A 26,286-nucleotide genomic window follows, 5' to 3' on the forward strand; every position below is an offset into this window, starting at 1 on the left:
CCCTCCCACCAATGAAGTCGGTCCTGAGGCGGGACGATGACTATCCGATGTGCTGGCAACAGGTTGCACTGGCAGCGGGGGAGAATTTCCTCATGCCCTCAGTTCATTGACTAACATCTTCTCATCCCACAAACACAGTACAGAGCTGCTGCTGCTGCTGCTGCTGCTGCTGTAAACCCTGACACGGGAGCCCGGACTGAGGAGGGGGGAACATTTGGTGTTTTGGATCATCTTTACAGGTGCAGTAGAATAAGTATCATAGTGTGAGTATTTTCTGTACATTGACTTGTGTGGGGAAAGTGCTGAGAGTCTGAGCGATACCTACTGTAAGCCCTAGTTTTGCTGAGCGGGCATTTTACAATATTTGGATAAGCAGAGATGGACACCTGTGGCTTTGAGATTTGGCAGCGGTCTTTCCATGCTCAGCTTTTCCTGCTCACGATAATGACCGAAAACAAGCATCGGGGGAAAAGCCTTTTGTTGTTTGGTTGCAGCTCTCTGTGTGTGTGTGTGTGTGTGTGTGTGTGTGTGTGTGTGTGTGTGTGTGTGCCCGCTTCTTTCTATAATTGGATCTGACTGCGCTGCGTAAAGAGGATATGAGGGGTTATTATTGAAGGTAAAGGTTTCAAATATGATGCGACTGCGTCTCTTTGGGAGGCAGGTGCGTCGGATGTTTACATTTACCTTACCTCTGCTCGTGTTACCTCTGGCTCGAGTAAACAACCCCCGTGGTGGTTTCGACGCGCAACGATACTGACTGACCGGATAGGTGGGTGTGACGCAATTAATCCAGGAGCACACAGGTGCTTAAGAGGTTACCCTGCTACAATGGTTTCTCCCATCTGAGGCATCTTTATTTGACATATTGATGTACATTTGAGCGTCATTTAAGTGTCAAGCTGCGTGAATAATCCCACGTCTGCAAAGAAAATACACTGAAGGCTTTGTGTCGGTTAGAGGGTACGTGGCTGTAATGAAAAGTGAGATAAGCGTCATATTCTCGCCAACATTATAGTTTACAAGTGATAACTCACCAGCTGCTTGTGTTCCTTGATCTTTTTCAGTTACTTTAAAATAATAAATTGCTCCAGAAATTACCTGGTCTTGACCTAAGATGTGGGCCACACTTCAAGCTCACTTTCAGGTGTAAACATGTAGCCTACCTTTAATGAGGGGCTAGAATTACAATGTGTTTTACACAAGAGAACCTGCACCTACCTCACCAACACAGCCCACAATAACTAGAATACCGTGCATAGTCTGGCTTTTCTCTTGTGTAGGCTATGTACTATACTCACCCAAATACTAAAGCTAGGTATTGCAAATATATGTGTTGTGTAGTATGTGCTTAGTGATAGTTAACATTTATTGACTTTTATTGGAGCCATGTGTTCATATAGTGTGTGTTTTACAAAATTCTGTTAGCTAAATTATACTTGAAAACACAGGTAGTTCATTAAAGTTGTGTTTTGCAGGTGCGAAGAGTTACATCTGGTGTAATAGTCAAACACAGTTGTACTGATCATTTTATATTGATTATATTATATGATTGTGCATATATTGATATTTGACATATAATGATTTATAAACTTATTTCAGAAGTATATTCATTAAGGCCTCCTAATTGTTTGTTTTGTCCAGCAGTCCAAATCCCAGAGATATTCAATTCACATGGATATAAAACAGAGAAAAGCAGGAAATGCTAATTTTTAGAGGCTGGAACAAGAGAAAGTTTAGAATTCTTGCCTGAAAAATTACATAAACAATGATATCAATTGTCAAAATAGTTTTCAATTATTTCTCTGTTTATTGATTAATCAACTTATCATTTCAGCTGACACTGATTTCAACCAAATCACCCGGCCCTACTATCAAAGTAGTTTGTCTTCTTGTTCAGATATCAAAGTGCGAGGGAAACTGTGGGAGAAAGTTGAACATCAGACGTGTGGTAGGAGGCAGAGGTGGCTGCAAGAACAGGGCCAGAGGAAAATTAGGAGCCTGCTTGGTAAGAAGAAAAGGAAGAGTAATAGCAGAATAGCCCGTTTGGCGACATTTCTGTCTCTGTTGACACAGCCATTCCTTGTGACAAGAGAGCGAGAGAGCACCAGGTTAGCTAGTTGTCACAAAGCAGTGCTTGGCTACTGGTTGCTGAACGTGTAAAACAACTGAGCCTTTGTTGAACTTTAACCAAGGAACATATTCACACCTGGGGGCTTTCTGTGTGACCAGTGATCAGTGGATCAGAGGGTAGAGCACCTTGACAACAGTTAGAACATAAGATCATATCATCTTCTTTTAAAAGATTTTCCCACATAGCTCAGGAGCAGCTGTTTTTTTTAACCTTCAGATCATTCTTTTGATGTCCAGTGTACAACATGGTCTGCAAACCTGGTTGCTTGTTGTTATGTTAGTACAGGGGAATTAATTTGTTTTGCTGTATTTTTAGTCTCCAGTTTGTCATATTTTAATTAGTCTGCTCACTTTTTGTTTACTGCCTGTGTGGACAGTTTTCCTGCATGTGTAGGCTTTACATGTAACGCTGCCCTAGTTCTCAGTTTCCTCTTAATCTGTACTTATTAATACAAATGCAAACCACGCGCAATGCCAAGTGTAAAGGGAGCGTCTGGAATCCTAAGAATGTTTTTAGGAAAGACGACGGCTGACTTTGATTCACTAATCTAACCTCATTGCCAGTCAAGGTGCTTTGTGTTACACTATAACTAGCAGTCTGTTAGCGTAGGTTACATTTTAATTCCTGTGGGAGCCACATCTGTAAGTGCTGTAGGTGTGGGCAAAGGAAACAGACTGGAATTGAAGCACAATGGTGAGCTCTGTAAAGCTTTAGCAGTGCTTAAATACAAGAGAGTTAACACTCGCTTTTTATGTGATAATGTGACAGCAGTAACAGAAGTCTTTTAACATAATTCCACATTACTTATAGAGACACTGAAATGAGCGATGCTTAAAAGATCAACTACCTGCTACCAGATGGAGAATGCACAGCAGGTTTGTGCGTATGTCTGTGCACACCCTTGCTGTACGAGGGTGCATAAGCTGTGTGTGAGTGCCTGCAGAGCTCAAAGTAAACAGTCTACGCCTGAGTGACTCTACTCTAAAGTCTGGTGACTGGGGAGAGTCTGGCAAAGGCAGAGAAAGAGAGAGAGGGGAGGTCCATTCCTGACATAGCCCCCAGTGTTTAATGCTCCACAGAGCCTGGACAATAGGAGGAGTATTCACCTTCTTATAGTGTTGATCACCAAGCTCATTTTCAGAGCACACAAGGTGGATGTCCTTAAGTTATACTACTAACATTGTAGCTGACTGAGTTGTTAACTGTAGTCTATAAACCAAAAATTCATCTGCAAATATTTTTCAAGCAAAAAGTGCTAAAAATATACTGGTTTTGGCTTCTCAAATGTGAGGATTTTATGGTTTTCTTTGTCATATTTAATATAATAAAACATGTTTGGGTTTTGGACTGAGAAAAGGAATCTGAACACGTCAACATTGACATTTATAAAACAACTAATTAAGAAAACAATGGGCAGATTAATCGATAATAATATAATGTTAGTTGCAGCCATATTTAAATTTAAAGCAGTAATAAAGATTCAATGTCATTTAAACGACAATTCAGTATTTCATTTTCAAATAGTTTGAGGACTCCCAAGAGACAATATTTAAAAAAAAGAATGATCAAAATAGAAGCAACAGAGATTAACATATCCTGATTATCCTGATTTTAAATCCCTGATATGGGTCAGGCTCCAAAATGCTGGATCCTACATTTCCCATCATGCAATGAGTAGCTCTCCCTGTCTGGTAAATGCCCAGGTCTTCCAAACTCCATGCCCCTGATTTGTAACATAGACAAGCTGAGATAACCCCAGTGACATCAACAGGGGCCAGACTTTAGAAAGCTCCTCCAGAGACACAGAGGACATAATATAACTTTTATCACAAGCTCAGTAGTACTCTTCATGACTAGTAAACATTTGCTACTGTGGCCACCAGTCATCCACTCATGTCAAGTCAAACACCTAAACAGTACAAACCTTGTTCCTCTTATTTGCAATATAGTTGACTTAGCAAATAAGTCAAAAATACATTTACATCTCTCCCTCTCTTATTACCACCTATTTGAATACATAGAAAATACCAAAAACTCAGAGAATGAGTCAACACAGTCAGCATGTCTACGTAAATTAGAAGCAACATATTGATTACTTAGGTTTGTTTGTGTGTCTCAAACACACCCATTCAAACTCCTATTCTCTGTTTTCCCTGCCTTTCGAACACACCCTCTGGAAAAAGTAGGCCTTGACCTGTACAAAGAGGTTCTTAGTGCCCCATTGGCATATTTGTCATGAGATGAATACACTTCATTCTGGTTCAGTAGGAAATAAACCTGTAGAGCAGCAAAAGATGATGTCAGCTTCATCAAGATAGACCAGAAATCTGATATGTTAGCCGAGTCAGAGTAACTCCACCTGGGAAGATGATGGACATTTACACAAAAGCTAATAAAACTGTAGTAAGGAGTGGCATTGGTACATGCAGGTTAAAAGGAGGTATCGGAGGGATTGATTACATTTTGTAAAGCCTGGAAACAGCAAAAGCGTCAAGGACTAAGGCATGTCTTAACAGTGCAACAGCTGAAACAGCGGGTCTGAGAATTTAATTCGTATCTGTGGAATAGATTTTTTTTTAAATACAGCGCCTTCATGCTCAGTGTTCTCATTGCTTTTGTAGCTTGTTCCACTGATTCACCTGTTTTGCATTTCTGCTGTTTTCCCCTCCCTGTCTGGCTGCTTTCACAGGAACCAGGAAGTCAGCATGAGCACTCTCTCCACTGACAAGAAGCCTCTTGTGGATTACGGCGTTCAGATCCGCTTCATCAAGAACCTCGATGACACAGGCGGAGGTTATCCTGATAAATCCAAAGGAAGCAGCAGTGCAACTCCTCCTTCCAATAAGTATGGGGTGGCAGTGCGGGTTCAGGGAATCTCTGGGCAGCCATATGTGGTCCTGAAAGATGGCCAGAAAGGTGACTCTTACGGAGTTCAGCTAAACACTCCCACTCCCAGCTCAGGGCCACCTTCACCTTGCAGCACCCTCCCCAAAATTAATAAAGAACCAGCTGAATTAATAAACCCCTATAGCCCTGCTGTAAATACAGCTCGCTCCCCTGTTTCTGCAGCAGAGGATGTGGATGGGGAGATTTTTGGGAGCCCTCTTAAAAGACCTCCTGGGGACGGTCAAGCAGGAACCCAAGGGGAGGAGGAGGGTGGAGCTGGCAGAGAAGGACTGGCCGAGAGGTCGAAAGCTAAACCCCAACTCAAAGCAACAGCCAGTGAACCAGATATAATCAGAGGTTGGACTAGTAAGGAGTATAATGAAGCAGGGCTGAAACCTGTCAAATTAAATGGTGTGGGACTCAGAGGGGTAAAGCAAACTGGCTCTTGTTTTACCGGCTCTTTGGGGAGATACAGTGGGACAAAACAGGTTCAAGATTTCCGTTCACAATCATTCCCAGAACCTCCAGCATCAACTGATGACGAGCCCGTCCCAGCAATCGACACTAACTCCCTGGCTCCCATCAACAAGCTCATCAGTAAGTTCAACAGTGGAACACCAGACAGCGCCCCACAGACGAGAGGCCGCTCCGGAGCGAGGCAGCGACTTAGGTTTGACGAGCGCAGGCGGTCCAGAAGTCTTGATGCTAGGAAAGATGCTGAGCCTGAGGTTTCCCCTCCCTCTCCTAGCTCTCCAACTCCGAATCCCTACTCTGTTCCTCTGTCTACCTCCTCCAATTTGTTGACGTCATCTGCCCCAGCCAGCGGTAGCCTGGGAAGGAGCCCTGCATCTGTTTCCAAGGTGACAGCACTCGAGACGTCCAAGCTGAGTTTTAAGTCACCGGGGAAGTTTGTTGCCAAGGACACCGCTCCAGCTGTAGCAAAAAAGCCTGTAAGTACCAGTGATTGAGATGTTATGAGTTAGGTGCAGGTATTAAATTGTCTCTGACTGTTTTCTTACTTTGCTCACTCTCAATTTAAAGGAGATACCTCTGCAGAGTCAGAGCACAGAGGTCATCAATGGGGAGGAAGCTCAAGTTAAGCAAACTATTCACAACATCCTTAAAGAGGGGTAAATTACACGCATGATATAATGAATGGCTAGAGTCATTGTTACTGTATATGGATACATGTGTTCTATCAATCTAATCCTCTGTCCACTGTTTCCTGATCAGCCCAAGTGAGAGCGAGCGACCCCTCAAAAGAAAGGTCAGCCTCGTCAATGACACAACTGACAGTTTTAAGGTACGGCAAAACATTAAAACATGTGATTTGTTTTGACCACATACAGTAAATGAGAGGTATTTTCACATGCATTTACACATCATTTTACTTTTGTTGAAAAACTAACCTTAGCAAAGAAGTGAAGTAGTGTAAGTTCATTCATGTCAAATAATGTCAACTCAAGGGTCCGCTTGCTAGCCTTGATTTGCATCTCACCATCTTCATCAGTCAAATAGATCTAGCTCTGGTGTTTCACACTTGAATCACACTTAAATGACACCTAAACCTGTTCCATTCACTGATGAAGACCAAGAGATGGGGTTGAAAGCACCAAAAAAGCTTGTAAATGGAGCTGTGAATCGAGATGCAATATGACATACAGTATATAGCAATTGTAAGTGGCTTTGCATAAAAGCTAAATGAATGTAATGTAATGTAATCCACGTTCCCAGGGCTCTATGCTCCCAAACACAATATCCTCTTAATACGACATACTAAGGAAACCTTTCAAAGGGTTTTATGTTCCCAGCAATGTTTTCCCTAAGTCAATATGTTGTTTGGTGTTATACTTGAAACCTATGCCCTCAAATCTGTGGCCAAGACAGTCTTCCTGACATTAAACATTGATATGTGGCTGAATGGACCATTTAAACTCCAACGCCCATCTCCCTTTGGTTCTTCTGCAGTTGGAATTGCGTAGATAGCCTTTACCAATATCTTACCATGTTAGTTTATGGGAACATAGGACCCTCGGAACATCGGTATGAGCCTGTTCAACATTCTGGGAAATTTGCTTCATTCTTGCAGAGAGTTAGATAAAAGGATTGGTTCAACTTTAATGCCTGTAAGGTAAACGTTTAGTGACAACGATCAGCCTGTTAGCCCAGCTTAGCATAAACACTGGAAACATGGGGAAATAGCTTGCCTGACTCTCTCCAAAAGGTAGCAAAATCTGCCTACCAGCAACTTGGCTGTAGCTTCATATTTACCAAACAGATAAGAGATTGATTGATTAATTAATTAGTTTTTGTTTTGCGTGTATCTAACCTAAAAAAATGCTCGGTTGTACACACATATATAAAGCTAAGACATTGCATACATTTATATATAGCTCATAATCCAGTTGGCTTTTGTGGTGTGTCGGTTAAGCATGTTGGTCAAACAAAAGGCTGGAAAGTAGTGGGGTCTGGGTTGGGTGCATTCTTCTTCAGTTCTTGTAATGAAGTTAACAGATGGTTGGCAGCCTGTCCTCTTTTCTGAGGATATGAAGTTTCTATTTCATTCACTTTGTCTCCCAGGATCCTCTTTTGGCAGGCCAAAAAATGCGAAAATTAAGGAGCACGCTGAGTATTCCAATTTTGGTGCCATCTATGCTCCTTTGTGCTCCTGTGACACCTTATTAAAATAGATTGTAGCATGGCTTTTATGAGCACGAGCACACCACTTTTACATTTGCATCCTTTTGCATAAATCTCCATACAGAAGTTATTCCTTTGTGTCCTTAGCTTCTTATATTACATGCACTTGATTATGTATGATCCCTTGTTATGTACTTGTGACCATGGCTGCCCGTGAATGATTTGCCCATCTTGTCTCTTGGCAACGATGCACCTGCAGAGGAAAGCTGCTCAGTGTGTGTTGAGGGCGCTGTCATTGAGAGCCATCAATAATTGAGTTGGACTGGAACCCTGCACCAGCTGGGGGTTGGCTTGCTAGATGGGACAGATCCTTCTCAGAGGGGTCTTGTTGTACAAAACCTCTGTTTTTCATGGCAGTAACCATGCTGCCCACTTTAGTAGATTTAGTTGCTGATTTGTCTTCCAGCAATCATCTCAGGCTGTTCAGACAGCAACTGAAACATCCACAGCCAGCATCAAACTGCAGGATGAAGGGGTTTACAGTGGTGTGTTTTTTTTAGCCCAAGGCTATTTCTCCAGCTCGGTCTCTAAACCAAAACATTGCTTTTGTCTGTATAAAGCCAAAACATAAGATCAGAGCAGGATCAGATGAGTGTGTGATATACATAAATGACTAGAGCACTGGCTCTCACCCCTTAAAAACAATGTTTTCTTGTGATCCGTCATGAGGTTGCACATGTTTACAAATTGTGACCATTTCAACCAAAGAGGGATTATTCCTTCTCAGGTTGTTACATTTGAATAGATTTGAGAGCTAGGAGGAACTGTTTTGATGCATGCTTACATCAGCATGAAAGTCATCACAATCACAGTTGAATTATCAGTCCAAGAGATCAATAATTGTGTTAGAAAATTTCTGGTTCTTTGCTAAAAATTTAAAAGTGTGTACATATAAAACTTCAGGGGCCTGGTTACTATTACCATTTTTTAAATTCGCTCCACTATGTTGCAGGACTCTAACTGGCTTCTTCTCCGTGGCAAGGCTGGCTGAGGCTCATGGATGTTGTAGTATTTAGACCCGTTGACCATGCCAAACTGACAAACAAAACATGATTTCTCAGAAATACAGTTGAGATTAAAATATAAGGCCATAACATGATCCTATAGGATTACATTACATCATCCAGGAGACTCTTTAAAAATGTTAAGTTACATTGAGGATATCATTTATAAAAAAAAATATTTGAATAGGTTTGAAAAATAATTAATTTTGCATGACTACAGATTTATCTAGCGATCCCTTAGGTGGGTTCTGACCCCCATATTGGGAACCACTGGACTAGAGGCCATGAAGACCAAACCAGCTGGTTAAATCAGGCTTTAATTGGATCTTCTTTTACATTATCTAATCACATCATCCTCTTCCCCAAGTATTTTGCTGAGGCTGTCTTTTTATTGTAGATGATTAATACACATAAGGACACAGCTAATGCAATTCACTCAAAGTGCTTAAAAGAACTTGTACTCTTTCTCGAATATGTTATCTTCTGTTATCTCTTTGTGAGGAAAGAGAGAAACTGAAATGTCCCAGAACGGGATTATCTACAAACTGTCCTGCAGGGAATGAGAAGAAAATTAAACAAGTCTATACAAAACACATCTTCATAATCCATCACTGATAAATTACAGAAATGTGAGGTCCCCTTAGGAGCACAACCGTCCGTGATCTTCCCTTTGTCTCTCTCTTCTGTTTCTGTGTGTGCATCTCTGTAATGACTGTGTAGGAGGATAAGAGAGGTTTCATGGGCAGGCTGCGCTTATACCTCCTTTTCATTGAGGGGGAGCCTTGACGAATGGCAGAGTTGTGCGGGGGCGACGTCGCTCCGGCTTGGCTCCCCTGCAGCCTGTCAGAAAGAGTTGTTAATGTGGTCTTTTTTGATGATGTCTGAGCACACTGGCATGGCCTGTTCTCCCAAAGATTTTTTGACTGTCAGAAACTAGGGCGAGGAATCCAAGGCAGGGATTTTTTCTTTTTCTTTTAAAGTTTCAGACAATACAGAGCACATAATGTATTTGCAAGGTCGGCAGTGACACTCTGTTGCAAAGTTTTCAGTCCTCCTCTCCGTGTCTTTGTGCTTTCTCTTTGTCCTCTTTCTCTCCATCTCACCCTCAATCTCTCTCACACACCCTTTCTGTGTGTGTTTGTGTTTCCTACAGAAGGGGGGATCTGATGTAAGCTTTAAAGTGGGGAACCTCGAGGAGCTTCAAGAGCAACTCAATCGCTGCAAGAAAGAACTGCAGCAGGCCCATGATGAGTAAGGACGTGTGTGTGGTTCTGCTTGTACAGTGTGTGCACTTAACAGCCAGCAATGAGCTTCCAGTTATTGCTCCTGTGGCTTTTTTGTCAGAGTATAATTTCACTGTTGCCTGATTGATGGGCTTGTTAATGAGTTTGGCGTTGCAATATTGATAATGTGTGTGTGTGTGTGTGTGGTGTGTGCATGCACGCAGACTGACCGAGGAGCGTATAGTCAGAGAGGGGGCAGAGTCTCGCCTGCGCCTACAGGAAGATCTGCTGGCTGAGCTTCAGGAGGAGCTGAGGAGGGTTTCAGAAAACTCACCTCACTCAGACACACTGCAGACGGTAAACACAAACGCACACATCCTTATACTTCTATAGTTATGAGGACCCTGATTGACATAATGCGTTTCCCTGGACCCTTTCTAATTCTACCCTAACCCTTAAAACCAAGTATTAACCTTCAAACAGCCCTTTGATGTTGTGAGGACCTGCCAAAATATCTTCGCTTTTCTTGGTTATCTTGTTCTGGTCCTCACTATGTAGGAAGCACACACACACACACATACACAGAATAAAACATTACACTGCACACATTGCACTTTTGCTTGTGTGCTTATCTGACTATCTTTGTCCGTGCTTCTGCAGGATGTGATAATGTTGCAGGCTGAGTTGGCTGAGGCTGCCATGTTACGTCAGCGCCAGGAAGAGATTCTACACCAGCGGGAACGGGAGCTGACAGCCCTGAAGGGGGCACTAAAGGAGGAGGTGGAGTGCCATGACAGAGAAATGGAGGATCTGAGGGAGCAGTACAGCCAGGACATGGAGAACCTGAGAAAGACCATGGAGGAGGTCACACAGGTGGATGGCATTATCATTTGAATTTTGTGCATATAGTCAATCACACAAAACATGTGAGTTCTGTTATCAGCTGCTTTATACATGCTTCTATATTCTTGACTCACATACTACATGTACAGTTACTTTGATGTAAGATGAGGGAGTAACCTGTTCAATGAAACGAAACAATGTTGGTTTAGTAACTCTGATGTCACTGAACCAATACGTGTGATTCAATAAGCTCAACAAAGAACAAACAAGACACTAATAAATACCAGTTAGCTACATCTCCATTTTATGTGTGTAACAAAATCTATTTCAGCATTTCTTTCTTAACTTTTACTACAAAGTTTTTGTGCTCCAGAAAGTCTTATAAACCATTTTTTCAGATCATTAATTGACCCAAAAGATTTCTGCACACTGTCAATAGGTGATCGACAGTGTGCTGGATGGGCTTTTTTCAGCTTTTATTTCTTTACAATTTTGGTGACTTAATATTTGTGTTAGTGTGCAACACATTTTCACGTTTTTTCATGTGATTATGCTTATAATATTGATTCAGCTACAGCAAAACCTGCAACGTAGGAATCATAATAAATATTTCTCTGTTTCTGATCACTGAAATAATTTTTTTTGTAACATTACAAACATTACATCTGCTAGTGCACTCCCAAACATTCAACTGCATTTGTTATTAAGATGATTGCATCCACAATATTATACATCCAGGCTTTTGGCTTGTTATTCTGTTTTATGTGTCAGCATGCAGTGAATGTTCAAAGGTAGCATAAGGTCAGGCTATGCCTAGAGCGCATACTTAGAAAAGATAATTTTGCTACTTGTGTTTGCAATGTAAAACTTTTCCAGTTGAATTTCCATTGTAAAGTTTCAGTTTCTGCCAGTTGACTATTTCTGGAGCGCTGTACTGTAGGATGTGGTGTAGAGGAAGTTTGAAGCATATACGTATTTACAGGAATAGATCATTATGCAGATTTTGGAAACTGTAACAGCGGTGTCAGGAAAAAAGTTACATGCAGCCAGAGAGAAGGAAATAAGCAGACAGGTTGGCAGCTGCTTTTGATGTGGTGATTTATTTGGCGAGAGGAGGATTAAAGTAGATCGCTGTTTGTGACGACTATAGCATGCTCTATCTTGTCTGATATTCTCCAGGTGTTATTTCTTATGTAGAAGTATTTTTTAGAGGCTGAACACATGCTGATGAAGGCATAAGCCCATCCCAATCTCAGTTTTTCTGTTCCCTTGTGCTGAACATTTGCTTGAAAAAAAACAAATTGAACTAAAAGAAAATGTGATAGATTTGGGTGTGTGAACTCCTTTTGAAACACGTCATAGTAATGAAAAGGATAATTGAATGTGAGGAATAAATCTGTTTTATACACTGACTCCCGTGACAAATTTTTTGTGTGTTTGTGTGGCTGTGTTTCAGTCCCAAGAGCAAATAGAAGAAGAGAGGGAAAGGGTGAATGCCTCCGTGCTTACCCTGGAGGAAGAACTGGAGAACTGCAGAGATCAGGGAGAGCAGTGGAAGACACAGCTGGAGACCACCACACAGGAGTTAGTGTCTATAAGTCATGTGTTTTTATGTAATTATGTTTTGTGAATTTTTGTATGGATGCTACTCGCATTAGAAGCCTCTCTAAATTGTATTAATTAATTGCGAGGTTGGAATACACACGCTGTGTCTTTTTCAGTGCCTAACTTCAAAGGATTAAAAAACAAAACAGCATAAGCATGAAGTAACGTTCAAAGACCGTGAATATGTGGGAAAAAACGATGTTTGTTTTAAAGACTTCATATTGAAGCTAATATTTCTAAGTTCACATGCTGAACCAAACTGACTATGAAGCTATACTATTACTTTGGACAAGACAAATATACACATCAGCAGTACTGTATCACTGGAAATGGGTTTATATTCACAGCTATGCTTTATTGCTTTGAACTTGCATCACCACACTCCATCCTTAATAAAGCATCATGCACACTCATATTTGATATTTTTCCGTTAGTGCTCACTAAAAACTGTAGTTCTCGGAAACTATAGTCCACTGTTTTTTTGGTTCAGACCTGCAATATTACATTATTTTTAATGCATGCACTCTTTCACTTGACTTTTCAATCGGCAGGAGCGGGGAGCACATCAGCAGTCGAATGTGAGAGAGAAAATCTATCTCACTGTGTTTGGTTTGTGTAGGTTTAGCCTAGTTTAAAATGAACATCATCTGATATTCACTTCAAATTCACTTGAAAAGCTCAAACATTAGATATCTATTTTGATCATTAGGTCAGTGAACCCCTTACTAACAACAGTAACAGTAAAAGTAGCAGTAGTAATACAGTGATAATAACCCCAATCATGTCAGTCATTCAAACCAATCAACATTCAGATATTGACGTAACTGATTTTGTTTTAATGAGGTCATCCCATCTCATTGCCTTTCCCGATTTAATTGCTAATAAACATAACTGATTAAATAAGTAAGTCCTGTATCTCTATTTAAGGTACAATGAAAGTCCTTATTGTCAAACAAAAGACACATTGTGGATGCAGTGATGTTTTATGGTTTAGTGCAGTAGTTTTACTCCCTTGTGATTTGTTTGTTGCTGCTATCTTTGGTTTGTGCACGTGTGCTTTTGGCCCTGCAGTGTGTGTGTGTGTGTGTGTGTAGTTTATAGAGCCACTGTTACCACTGTGAGTTCTTCAACATCTACTTTCTCTCCGCAGGCTAATGAAATCCCGTTTGGAGAAGGAAGAATTTGAGGGCAAGCTAAAGGATCTTCAGGATTCTCTGCTCACCATGAAGAAACAAATGCCTGCATCTGACGATAACCGTTCTTTAGCAGAGGTAATTCACACGTCAGTCACCAGACAGAACACCGATTAGGCTCGCTGTGTGGGTGGAATACCTTTACAGTATGTTATTTTTCTAAATCTGTCAGAACATTACAGCATCTAACAATAACACATTGTTATGTGCCCCTGCTCATTCCCTCTTACTCAAGCATGCATTATCCATCTCTGATTGTTTATCCTAAGGAGCTTCGCCGTTGCCATGATGATCTGAAGCGGGCTTGCACCGACCTGGACAAGCAGAAGTGCGAGTTAAACGAGAAGAAGGAGGCACTTCAAGCCCTGAAGAAAGCGAGTGGAGAGAAAGAGGCTGAGCTTCTGTCTGAGATCAGCAGGTTGAAGGAGCAGTCACAGAAAGACAAAGCCGAGCTGGAAAAGGCGCTCGAGAAGGCGAAGGAGGTGAAGCGTCATCTGGGATCTATAGAAAAAATATAGATAGAACAACTTAAGCACATTTGAAATTGATTTAATGTATAAAACAAACAGGGGATTAGAACTTTCATTTAGATGAATGTCACCATTTTAAAGGAACGTTTATAATATTGTATGCCCAGTCGCTAAATTCTGCATGTTTCTCTCTTGATCCACTCCTCTCGACAGTCATCAGCTGAGTCTTCGGGGAAGACTCTGGTGGACCACGGCACCAACCTGGAGCTCCAGGAAGCAAACACTCGTCTCAGAGAGAGGCTGGCCCGCATGGTAATGCAGAAAATAAACCCCCCAAAAAACGCACAGCTGTAGACACACATCCCTGCAAAATTGCATAAACAGACATACTGTACAAGAACAAAAGAAATGGCCTCCCACACAGATTCTATTTTCAGCTGAGAGATGGGAAGTAAATTATATCCAAAGAAAAACTCAAACACGTAAGATCAGAAAATAATCCCTCCAAGATAAATTTGCATAAGATGCGCATTGCGCTCCATGTACGTTCGAATAGCGATGTATTACAGCTGTTTTAAGTGCTATAATCTTGTTACTTTTGATGGGAAATAACCATGTGAAGAGCATAGGCATACACAAATAAGTGTAGGTGTAAAGTAAAATACAAATCAACATATGTCCAGGACACAGTGTAAAATTCTGGACTGGAGTTTGTATGCAGTGGCAGTGGAAGTTTATACTCTTTGTTCTAGTTGTACTTTAAATATGAAAAGACTTAGAGCACTTTATTATTTGCCACCCCCTCTATTTTACATACCAAACAGATATAACAATACAGAGGGCAAAGGCAAATTATGAAACACTGGAAAAATGCAAATGAGCAAATATTGCTCTCTTCTTAACACGGCCTCATACAATTCAAGACACATAAATAACCACTGTAAAGTGACTTTTACCTACAGCATGATGGTGAAAAAATGCAAATGAAGCCACACGCTGTAGGCCCATGTTCATCAGTGGATATTTTCTCATTCTCCAGACAAGGCTTCACTCCAGTGTGCCACGGAACTCGGAGGCCGAGGAGGCGTTGGAAGCTCTGGAAGATGAAAACCGCTCCCTGAAGTCTCAACTGGAGGAGGCCAAGAGAGGAACCACCCGCCTATGCAAGGAGAGGGACGAGCTGACTCGGCGGCTAGAGGAGAGAGATCTGGAGAGGGAAGCTCTGAGGAGGGGCAAGAGTGACTTGGAGGAGCAAAAGAGGCTGCTGGACCGAGCCCTGGAGAAGATTAACAAAGAGGTGTTTGTTAGGGTTAGAACAATGTCTTGGTTTGTTGATGTGGAGATATTTTCATTCCCCAAACATTTCTTTCTGTCTCCTCCCACCCTCAGATGGAGGCGATGATGGAAGATTCCCATCAGTCTGTGGTTGCCCTGCAAACACAACTAGACGACTACAGGGAGCGCTCGAGGAAGGACCTGCTGGAAGCTCAGCGCAACAGTAAGGATAGGCTGACAGAGCTGCAAAGGGCTCAGAGCAACCTCAAGACACAGCAGGAAGAGGTGAGGACGAATGGGTTGAAAAACTGAAAGGATAAGTGAAATTGCATGTGAAGAACGAAACCCAGAACCTCTGAAATATTATATATTGTGAAATACTAGACCATTCTAGCAAAAACTGAACTGTCAGACTGTTTTTCTTCCTTTGAAAGTATTTTTTAGCCATGCACTAGGGTTGACAATATTGGTCGGTTGGCCAGTGGGTCGGCCCACCACTTTGGTCCAGACTGAAATATCTCAACAACTATTGGATTAATAGCTATGGAATTATGTACATACATTCATGTTCCCCAGATTATGAATCCTAGTTCATTTTGTGACCCCTGACTTTTCATCTAGTACCATCATCTGGTCAAACTTGTCCAATACCTACCATACCTAGTAATAGGATGTGTTAAGACTTGTATGGAAATACATGTATGTAAATATATATGGGGAAAGAACATGCATGTCCAGCAAACTTTAAGTTAGGGTTGGGGGGATTTTGAAGACAGAATATGCATGAAAATGAAAAAGTCCATGCATTGTGGTCCCCTCCATGTTGTCTCCAGGTTTCCCGTTTGAAGAAGGAGCTGCTGGTGTGCAGCGAGGAGAGAGACAGCGCGCAGTTGGAGAGAGATCTCCTCAATAACCGTCTCAAACACTTAGAGAGTGAACTAGAATCAGAGAAGAGCACCTACACTGACCGCACCAGGGAGATCAGGGGCCTGGAGGTGAGGCTTCCAGGTCAAAGGTCATGAGCCGGGGAATCTAAAGATGGGTTGGAGTAAATCAGGGATACAGTGTTGTGTCACCAAATAGTTTTTAATGTTTAAGAGTAAACATGCTTTGGGAGTCAGGCATGTGAGGTTTAGATATCAAGTACCTTTGAGTACAAGAGGATTTAAAAGATAAGCTCAAAAAAAGAAATATGTTAGGGTATGTATTTATCTGTTTGTCTGTCCACAGGATAAAATTAAGACGTTGGAGATCGAACTAGATGAGGAGAGGAGCAGTATAGAGCTTCTCAACGACCGCATTACACGTAGCAGAGATCAGGTGCCACATAAAAAAATATTTTAATACACATGCAAATAAGCAGGAAGCATTTCTACGTAATGGTATATCTGATGACAGGGTTACTTAGACTGCCTCTTTGGTCCTTTCTCCTATCTCACTTTCTCCTCTCAGGTTGACCAGCTACGTTCAGAGCTAATGCAGGAGCGCTCAGCAAGACATGACCTGGAAATGGACAAGAGCGCACTCGAGAGACAGGTACTGTTCGTTCATCTAGCACCTTCACATGCACACTAATTCACACACACAACGTTAGAACTGCTTTTTCAGTAGTTTATTCACCTTCAATTTTTCATCATCCCCTCCCAGCTGAAGGAGTTGAAGAGTCGTGTGGTAGATATGGAGGGACAGACTCGGCCCTCGCCCGGAATCACCCTGCTGGAAAACAAAATTCAAGAGTTGGAGGAGAAAGTACACAGTGAAGAAAGGTATGGCTGAACACACACGGGGGGTCAAACAAGAAACAATTTCTCTATCTAAATATGATGTCCTGTGTGTTACCCAGCAAACAACCATCCATTAAAAAAACACCTGAAAAGGGGCGTTGGATGAGGTTTTAAGTACCATAACATACTGAATTAAATTAATTAAAAGTGTGTCAAATTGTTGGAGGGTTCTTGTATTGTGTGAATTCTGGATTTCTCCATACAGAGAGAAGGCCAGCATCCAGGCTTCTCAGCGACGAATGGAGAGGAAACTAAAGGAGCTAAATGCCACGTTAGACCAGGAGAGAAGCCAGCATGTTGAGCAAAGAGATCAGGTACATATCAAGATTTCTACAAATTATCTTTAGTGTTTTGCTATAGTGTTTGCTGGTTAAATACGGAATTCTGACGTTCAAACCGGATCTAACCAGTTAGTGGAATAGTTCGACATTTGTTTGCTCTCTTGCCTGGAGTTAGATAAGATTGATAACATTAGGTTACATTAATTTGACAGACGGACGCTTTTGTCAAAAGCAGCTAACAATAAGTGCATTGGGAGTGGATCCCTTTTAAACAAATAACTAAAATCATGTTCAGTGCTACAGTACAAGTGCTTACAGATGGATAGGAATGCTGCGTTCCAAACCACTCGGAACTGGGAAATTTCTGACCTCCAACTAGAAGAGGTACATGTTACGTTCAGTGGTGGTTATGGCAGAGTTGAGCAAGTTGGAGGACCCAAACGCAGGACACGTAGGCTAGCAGGTAAAGTTCAGATGGTTTATTCCAAGCAACAAAAAGCGAGCACACGTTCAAACTGAGTGGCTGATGACAAAGTCCAGAAACACAAAAGCTGTCCAAACAGAAATCCAACGGTACAGGGAAACACGACGAGTAGGCAGACAACGAGGGATCATAACGCACATAGAAAGTAATGACCCGACAAAGACAAGCCAGAAACACCAGGTATATATACACACAGGGAGTAACGAGCAAGGCGGGAGCAACACAGGTGACAGAGATCGGGGTTAGTGAGGGACAGGCAGGCAGGCAGAGAAAGGAGAGAGAGAAGGGGAAAACAAGGACAGACATGCAGAGGGATCACTGGGGTAACAGACAAGACAAGGTTACTGAATACTAGACAAGCAGACATTGGGCAGAGAGAATAACCAATAAGACAGAAACACACATGTACAATGAACAAGAACTCAAAAGGAGAATACAGAGCTAAAGTACCAAGGAGACTAGACCCAAAATAATGTAGACAAGGAACCTAAAGTAAATACTAAAACAAGAACCAAGGTGCAGGAAGAAGAACTAAGATGAGAGACAAGACTACCCTAAAACATGGAGATTATGGACTAAGACAGACCATAATGAGAAAATACAGAAGAACACTGATAAGGAAAACACTAAACATGAACTAAAGCACAGGACCAAGTACTAAAATGAGCGATAAGACAGTTACAAAGAAAACCTTAAAGCGAATGAGCCATAATAAACTAGACTACAAAACTCCAAACCCTGACAATATCAAATAAACACAGGAAAAATAACAGCACAAAACCAAATCCTAACAGTACAATGCAACACCACTACAGCTGGAGTTCCTACTTGTGAACTCAGAGCGAAAATAACTACCCGGACTTCCAGGAACAATGGAAGCACATATTGTAACGGGTAAACCATAAACCAAAAGGCGACATATAGTATATTTGCCTGTATTTAATCAGAATAATATCTATCATACTATCATATAGTAAACCTGTGTTATTACCAATATTACCAATGTCATTAAGTAGCCAGTTAAGGAAAAAAATAACTGAACGTCATTGTAGTTTTTCAGGAAAACATTAAAAAGGGGGAGAAAATGTTAAAAATATGCTGGGTCATATACTACATTTACTGAGTTTAGCACATTACCAGCTGATGTAGCCAGATGGGAACAAGTAACATATTTATGTCACTTGTTTTCATTGAAACTGCCATCTTTATCATTTACACCAAGGGCACTAGCTGTTTCCAGTTTTTGTGCTAAACTAAGATAACCGGGAGCTGATTCTAGCTACAAATTTACCATACAGAAGAGTGGTATCAATCTTCTCATCTAACATTAACTCTTGGCAAGAAACCAAATATGTGTATTTTACAAAAGATTATTTTAATATCAGAAGGGTGAAATTTTCTATTCCATTCTTAAGTTATCAGATGCTTTACTGTGGGTGTCTCAAGTTTCCTGACTCTGTGTGTAGTCATTTACCAGCTTGACACAGTTTTAATTATGTAGTAAGAATTATAGATGGATATTGTTTGACCTACTCCTGCTGTTTAATCATTAACACAGTTCAAACAGAGCTTAATTGCTTCTTTGACAAAAGGACTAATCTCATCTGTACTTCTCCTGACCCAAACCCAACCTCACTCGATCACCAGAACTCTCCCTGACCTCACTATCATCTTCTAGCTGCCTCAGCCTTTCTTTATGTAGCTGTAGCTGCTCCCCTACAAATCCACGCACCCGTCAGACCCTCTGCCTCTCCTGCTTGGTCCCCTCCGCTCCCTCAAGGCCCACATCTTCACCTGTGACCTCCTCTGTTCCCCCTCTAACCCCCTGCCTCTCCCTCTCTCCGTCCCCAGCTGTCTCTGCGTGTGAAGGCCTTGAAACGGCAAGTGGACGAGAGCGAGGGAGAGGTGGAGCGCTTGGAGGGTGTCCGCCGGAAGGTTCTCAGAGACTTGGAGGAGCAGCAGGAGCTACAGGAAGCACTGCATGCCAAAGTCACAGCCCTGGAGAGTGAACTCAAGTAAGACTGAAGTTAATGTCCCAACTCTATGAAATAATGTCACAAAAAATGTGTTAAATCCAACTTAAATTTGAGAATGTAACCACACAATGTAAGATGACGTCCTTAACTTTCAGTATTTGACAAGTAACCAAGTGTGTCTTCTTTACACTAGGTGGCACTCTCTAGTAATTAGCAGGGCCCATGCCTGTATTCACTGTGCTACAATGTATGAAAGTAGAAGAACTGAGTCAATGTTTTTGGATTTTCTGTTGTTTGCTATTTATCAGGCGGAAATCACAGCAGCCACATCGTACAGGTCTGGGCTCCTCCGCTTTGAGCTCCTCTGCTTTAAGCTCTGAGGATGAGGATGGTCTCTATGACTCCAACATCACCTCCATCCTGAACGAGAGCCAACTTCAGACCTCCAACTGCTAAAGGAAGATGGCGGCATAAATACAAACAAAAAATCTCCAGAGCAACGCTGCGCTACAAATCTGCCTTGCAGTTGTTCTTGGTTTTATTTTTAGTGCAGCAGTCCAACAGAGACAGGTTGTCAGGATAATTAGATTGCAATTTTTTTTTAGCCTTCAGCTGTGATTATGATTGCTTCAGTACTGTCATGTTTTATCTGTCTTGAAGTCTTCTGTTTTTCCGTTATGTTGAAGAGAAGAATTACACTTAGAAATACAAGGTTTAACTTCATGTACTTCATCTTTAATGTGAACTTTAACTGTAATGTTCACTTTGCTGCGTGTTGTGTTTGACTGTACTTACTGTACACTACTGTGGTAGCATAATACTGTGGCATGGTTTATTTCCAGAGGTCATACAGTAGACTTAAACCAAAAAATTACTTCCATATCTTTTAATTGTTCTTAATTATTTTAATCTGTGTTTGCTTGCGCATGATAATTTACATCTGTCAGTGTTGTTAGCAGCTCCAAGTGTTTCTTTGAAAGTGATGTGTGTTTTTTTTAAACCTTTGAATGTGACAATGATGGGTTGTTTAAACTGAGCCTATATTTTTACACTGTAATAGTTGTGCATACTCGTTCTCAAGACAATCAATTATACATACTGTAGCACTGTGTGTCCTCAGACATGAATATGCTCCCTATACAATTTTCTACTTTAACCACCATATTTCTAATGTAGATTAATATATTTCTGTGTTAAGCTTGAATCATGTGCATGTTTTCACTCAAATGCCTTAAACATTTGCTTTATATCTTTATTTTCACTTCATGTTGTCTCCGCATGTGTTCTGTTTATATGCTGCTGCAGTAATGATTTAAATAATATTTCACATGCTTGCACCTCCTGTACATTCCTGTTGAAAGAATGATTAGGTTAAATTTGGAAGCATTTCACCTTTCTCTTTGTTGCACCTGGCTGTTATGAATGTTGATTATAATCTCCAAATTACATTTTGATGGTGTACATTTGAGACATGTCACTTTTAAATGTGTATTTGGGTCTTTACAACAAAGGATGCTATTACATGTGGAATATGTTTATTAAGCTGCTTGTAACATTTGATATACGGAGCAGAGCTTTGTAAGCTTTGTCCTAATTTGACAGATATTTTAAGAAAATTTTTGACCATGTGTACAATAAAAAGAGATATACGTTTTACTCATGTTATTTTCTTTTTTGATCTCTCAATATTTGATACTGTACAATATACATGTTTTTAAACATGTATTAAATTAAAAGTATTTGAGACATTTTAAGTTTTTATTACAGACAGCAGAGAGATGCAACGAAGGGTCCCGGCTGGATTTGAACCAGGGAATTTGCAGTTAAAAGACAGATTAACAACTTTTTCAACTCTGTCTTTAATTATCCATGCGAACATGGAAACTGATTTTTCTTGCTGTAATCATTTCTCATGTTCATACTGGCCATGAAATAATCCCTTAGTAATGCACTTTCAATGTAAAGGTGATGAGGGACATCAAATGAGGGACGCAAACATGTACGTAGAAGTTTATCTGAAACTGAAATAAGTAAATGTAATTGCGCACAACTTATACTCTGAATGAAATCTACTAAAAAATGTATTGTGCTAGACTCAAATACTAATGGAAACTGACTCAACAAAGTTACTACTAGTAAACTTGAAATTTACAAAATGGCCATTTTCAGATAGTAGTCTTAAAAAATACGAATATGAAAAATACGAACACTACGAGTTACTAATACTAGTTGTCATGATCCTGTCTGTGTGTCTTGTTTGGGAGTCTGGGTTTTGGTTCTATATCTTTGTTCTTAGTCCTGGTCCTTAGTTCATGTTTTAGTATTCACTCCTAGTTCTTGTTTACATTATTTTGGTTTAGTCTCCTCTGTACTCTGTGTTCTAGTTCTGTGTTCTCGTTCAGGTTCTGGCACTTTGTAACTTGTGTGTTTTTGTCTTTGTTGGTTATTCATTTTGCCCCATGTCTGCCTGTCAACTGTTCTCTGTTTTCCCCTGCTCTCTCTCTGCCTGCCTGTGTCTCGTTAGCCTCATGTCTGTCACCTGTGTTGCTCCTGCCCTGCTCGTTAGTCCCTGTATATATAGCTGGTGTTTCTGTCTTGTCTTTGTTGGGTCATTGTATGGTGTTTGCAGTGTTCTTGTGTGGAGACGCTCTGTCGGGATATCTGCCTGAAACCTTGTCAACCTGTACCAGCCCTTGTGGATTCTTTTGGACTCAGCCACTGATAGTAAGTGTGCTCGCCTTTGGTTAATAAATCTTTGAACTATACCTGCCAGTTGTGTGTCCTGTGTTTGGGTCCTCCAACCTGCCTCTCCACACTCACTGCAACACTAGTAACACCATTACTACAATTCAAGTTCTCTTTATTAGTATCTTTCATTTCTACACTTAACTGACACAAAGGCACATCTTGCATAAAGCTGAACAGACTAACTGCTTGATTAGATAATTAACCAGCAACAATTTTAATCAATAGTTTTTCCATTTTTTTGCAATAATGTTAAACATTCTATTTCCAGATTCCATATTTTTTTGGTGTTAACTTGAATCTCTTGAGATAAATAAAATTTCCTTTTACTACTTACTCTACTGTGTTTTGTGGAAAAAGTGACTATGCATAACTTTATTTATATTGAAGTCCCACACTATGCAAATTGTCAGGTAGATGAGGTAATGGAACAATATCAAGGTTTCTGCAGGTTTTACCTGGTCAAATTTAAGACTATTATGAATGAAATTTAAAACCTATTTCATGATTTTAAAAAAGGAAATGCACAAATGCAGTCACAAAATTACTTGCAGGGTAAATCGCTGTATTCAAATTAGGGTTGAGTGATGTCTACAAAATTGGCATCAGACGATGTTAACGATGAAACACCGGGATGGACGATGACTAATAAGCTATGTAATTAGCAAGCTGGCATGCGGTGCACCTGCTGATGTCAAATGGATCACCGGTAGAAAAATCGTAAGGGGTCTAACCATTAGAGCTGTGAAAATAAATTTGGTTGGTTTTGATGCTCTCCACAATGGTTTTATTTATTGCACAACACTAAGAAGTTTTGAGCCTCACTGCCTAATAATGGCCGGAAAACACTGTTAACATGACCTCAGAATCAATACAGATAGGACTGTTCCTGTTTGTCTTAATTTACTGCTTTATACATTTGTAGAAATTGACAAATGGGCATCATGAGAACCAACTCCCTTCTGTATAACTACAAGGATTTCATTTGTACATCAAAATCCAAAAGAATAATTGGGTTTGCATCCCTGATTTGCTTTAACATTAACCTCAGCTCCTCCGTGGTCAACACTGTTTTTATTTGTTTTTTTTAACTATCAAGATGTACAACCTGCAACTTGATTTTGATCTTTTCCTCTGCTAACTTTCACCTTCATTTTCAGCTGCTCCCCATTTTCGCTCTTCCTTTGAAGAACGAGGAGAGGGAGACAGCTCAGTAGGTTTCAGATACGTTGCTAGAGTGGTTTTAAGCCCTAAGATCTATTTTTCCATCCAAGAACCAATAAGGTTGCACTCTGGTACAATCCGAAAGACTTGCGGCAATAACATGAAAGCTGCCTGTTGGTCTTTGTAGTCGTAATACAGCAAATTATATTTGGACTACCGACTAGAACTACAATACCACGGGAGGAAAAAATATTCTTGAGCGCTGCTTGGGCATTTCAATTAGCCTTAGAGGTAGTGTTACATGTACGTTGGAAAATAAATACCCATTTAAAATTTTAAGACCTAGAACTTCAGCAAATTTAAGGCCTTAAATTTTGAAATTTCAGACTTTTTAAGACCCTGCAGGACATCTGACTGTTATCAGAGCAGCTCCTTCTCTGTGTTTGTCCGAGTGACAAAGTGACGGTGAATCTCAGAGGAAAATAATCTGGCAGTAAAAGTATGGTGTCGGTGTCTCTGCTAATAAATTCTTCAGCTTCTCCAGACCAACAAGTCTGTTGTTCCCAAATGGCTGGAGAAGTGAAGCATCTCCCATTCAGACTGGAAGCTGAGCAGGAAGCTAACAGAACGTCTTTTAGTTCAACTTATAGAAAGTAACAAGCAGCTGTATTTTCAGCCTACCTGTCCAGCTGAGAAGATGTGTTCAGCTCTGTCCTGAACAGACTGAACATCCATAGGGTACCATATTTGGGTCACACTTGTCAATCACAAAGTAGCCCCGCCCTAAAGCCTCCCCTGCTTTCTGGTCTATTTTCCTCTAAATGGGACCATAATTTACTAAATCAACATCATGCTGCGTTGAAGACTTGAAACTAGTGACTGAGACCATATACGATCCAGTGGAGTCGCTCCCTGCTGGCTTAGAGAGAATGCAGGTTTGAGGATTCACTTTTCAAACCTGGAGGTTCCTGCTTGGTGAAGACAAAGCTGCTTCGTGGTTGCACAAATCAGACATCAAATTTCCGTGTGGTTTCGAGACGTACCAAAGAACGAGACGCAGATTCAGGTTGTCCTCACACAGGAGCAGGTGGAGGTGTGGGTACGTACTGAGGGACTGCAGGAGGCGGTCTCCTCCTCGTTGAGCGGAAGCGAGGAGGGATGAGCCTTACAGCAGGACTTGGGAGGGTTGGTCTGGAAGTCTTTGTACACCTGCAGGAGGAGGAAGTGATATCAGCCGCCACAGTGATGTCACCAGTCAGTGTGTGTGCGTGCGCATGCCTCATCTTGTGGACCTCGTCACAGCTGGCCTGAACGTGCTGCAGAGGTCTGAGTGAAGAATGGCAGAGACGGACACAATCAGTCAGCTATCAGTTATCAATACCTCCTGAAGCAATCAGTAAGCCTGTGTGTGTACTGACAGCTTTTCTGGGTGTTGCTTAGGCTCAGGTTGTCCATGAGCTCCAGGATCTGTTCCAGGGTGAGCTGAGCCAGTTTACTGCTGGAACTGTGAAGACTGAGACACAACCGTTGTTCAACAGGTACCCAGAGACCGTCCTCAACTTTGAGTTCTCACCTCTGTCCTCATCCATCTGTTCTGTCTGTCCTCACCTCTCTCACGGGGCTGGTTGTTCTTGATCAGCTGGGCCTTGATGTATTCTCCCAGCGCGTTGTCATTGGACGCCCAGTGTCTCAGGATGTTGGTTGTGAACTGGTCCTCGGGGGTGACGGGGACGACTCAGGACCATCTTCACCATCTCTTCACTGGGCCTGGGACACACAGATGTTAATGGGGACCCAGGAGTCTCTAAGACGAGTGTCCAGGTGTGAACCTGTCATACTCTGCGGAGAAGCAGTCGTACCTGTCGTACTCTGCGGAGAAGCAGCAGACACGACAAGGCATCCAGGTGTTCTGAGAACACAAAGACAAAGGAGTCAGAGGACTGATCAGACTGGAGGACAGGGACCCTTTCCTGGACACCACTCACCTTTATATTTAAGGTGCTGCAGGATGGGGATGAAGGTCTCTAGGGGGGTGCCAGTAGCCAGGAAGAGCTGCCAGGTGCTGTACTACTCAAGGTCTCCCAGACCAGAGACTAAACTGTGGACACACGAAGAAGCCGCCATGAGGACAGGTGGACACAGGTGGAAGATTCAAAGACAGGTGTCCTCTGTGCTCAACATCCTCAGTGAGACTCTCTCAGTCCTTCCTGAACATCACCAGGCTCCCCATCATCATGTGACACATCAGTTCCTACAGCTACAACACAGACCTGCTTACTTAACACAACCAGGCTCAGAACCAGACTAAAGGTTCTGCAGAGGTGAGTCCTGATCAGCTGTTACCTGTGTGGAGTCTGACATCTACGATCATGTTGAGTAGCTCACCGCTCCGCAGCGTCTCATCTGGGAACTGAACAGAGACAGAAACATTCAGATCTGGATCTGATTCCATATAAAACATAACCTACTGCTTATGGAGAAACACAGAGGAGCAGACAGGGAGAGAGGCAGGGAAAGCTGGT

The 26,286-nt window shown here is 41.5% G+C and overlaps 1 protein-coding gene and 1 long non-coding RNA gene across 4 annotated transcripts; one reads left to right on the forward strand and one right to left on the reverse strand.

Annotated features, from left to right (window-relative positions):
- The first annotated feature begins 71 nt into the window (after positions 1-71).
- Positions 72-21,515, forward strand: cgnb (cingulin b). Of its 2 annotated transcripts, none has more exons than XM_038724518.1 (20): positions 72-263; positions 4,821-5,967; positions 6,059-6,147; positions 6,251-6,320; positions 9,875-9,972; positions 10,169-10,301; positions 10,605-10,817; positions 12,244-12,371; positions 13,543-13,663; positions 13,855-14,067; positions 14,269-14,367; positions 15,095-15,352; positions 15,445-15,615; positions 16,164-16,325; positions 16,561-16,650; positions 16,783-16,866; positions 16,978-17,096; positions 17,320-17,428; positions 19,731-19,894; positions 20,164-21,515. In XM_038724518.1, exons 2-20 carry the CDS (start codon positions 4,837-4,839, stop codon positions 20,309-20,311), a joined length of 3,600 nt encoding a protein of 1,199 aa, XP_038580446.1. In that variant the 5' UTR covers positions 72-263; positions 4,821-4,836; the 3' UTR covers positions 20,312-21,515. The 2 variants fall into 2 exon arrangements, with proteins under 2 accessions (XP_038580446.1, XP_038580445.1); XM_038724517.1 differs by having other exon boundaries at positions 72-239.
- Positions 13,977-26,172, reverse strand: LOC119906998. Of its 2 annotated transcripts, XR_005445068.1 has the most exons (10): positions 26,108-26,172; positions 25,750-25,862; positions 25,624-25,673; positions 25,373-25,531; positions 25,183-25,277; positions 25,057-25,090; positions 24,872-24,973; positions 16,951-17,046; positions 15,016-15,331; positions 13,977-14,086 (listed from the first exon to the last, which is right to left on the reverse strand). It is a non-coding gene; the product is annotated as an uncharacterized LOC119906998 (long non-coding RNA). The 2 variants fall into 2 exon arrangements; XR_005445067.1 differs by lacking the exons at positions 25,057-25,090; positions 25,183-25,277 and having other exon boundaries at positions 25,338-25,531.
- Positions 26,173-26,286: the final 114 nt, after the last annotated feature.

This window comes from Micropterus salmoides, unplaced genomic scaffold, assembly GCF_014851395.1.
Source record: "Micropterus salmoides isolate LMB-PRFRI ecotype aquatic unplaced genomic scaffold, ASM1485139v1 Ms_hic_scaffold_17, whole genome shotgun sequence".
In the NCBI taxonomy this organism is placed as follows: domain Eukaryota; kingdom Metazoa; phylum Chordata; class Actinopteri; order Centrarchiformes; family Centrarchidae; genus Micropterus; species Micropterus salmoides.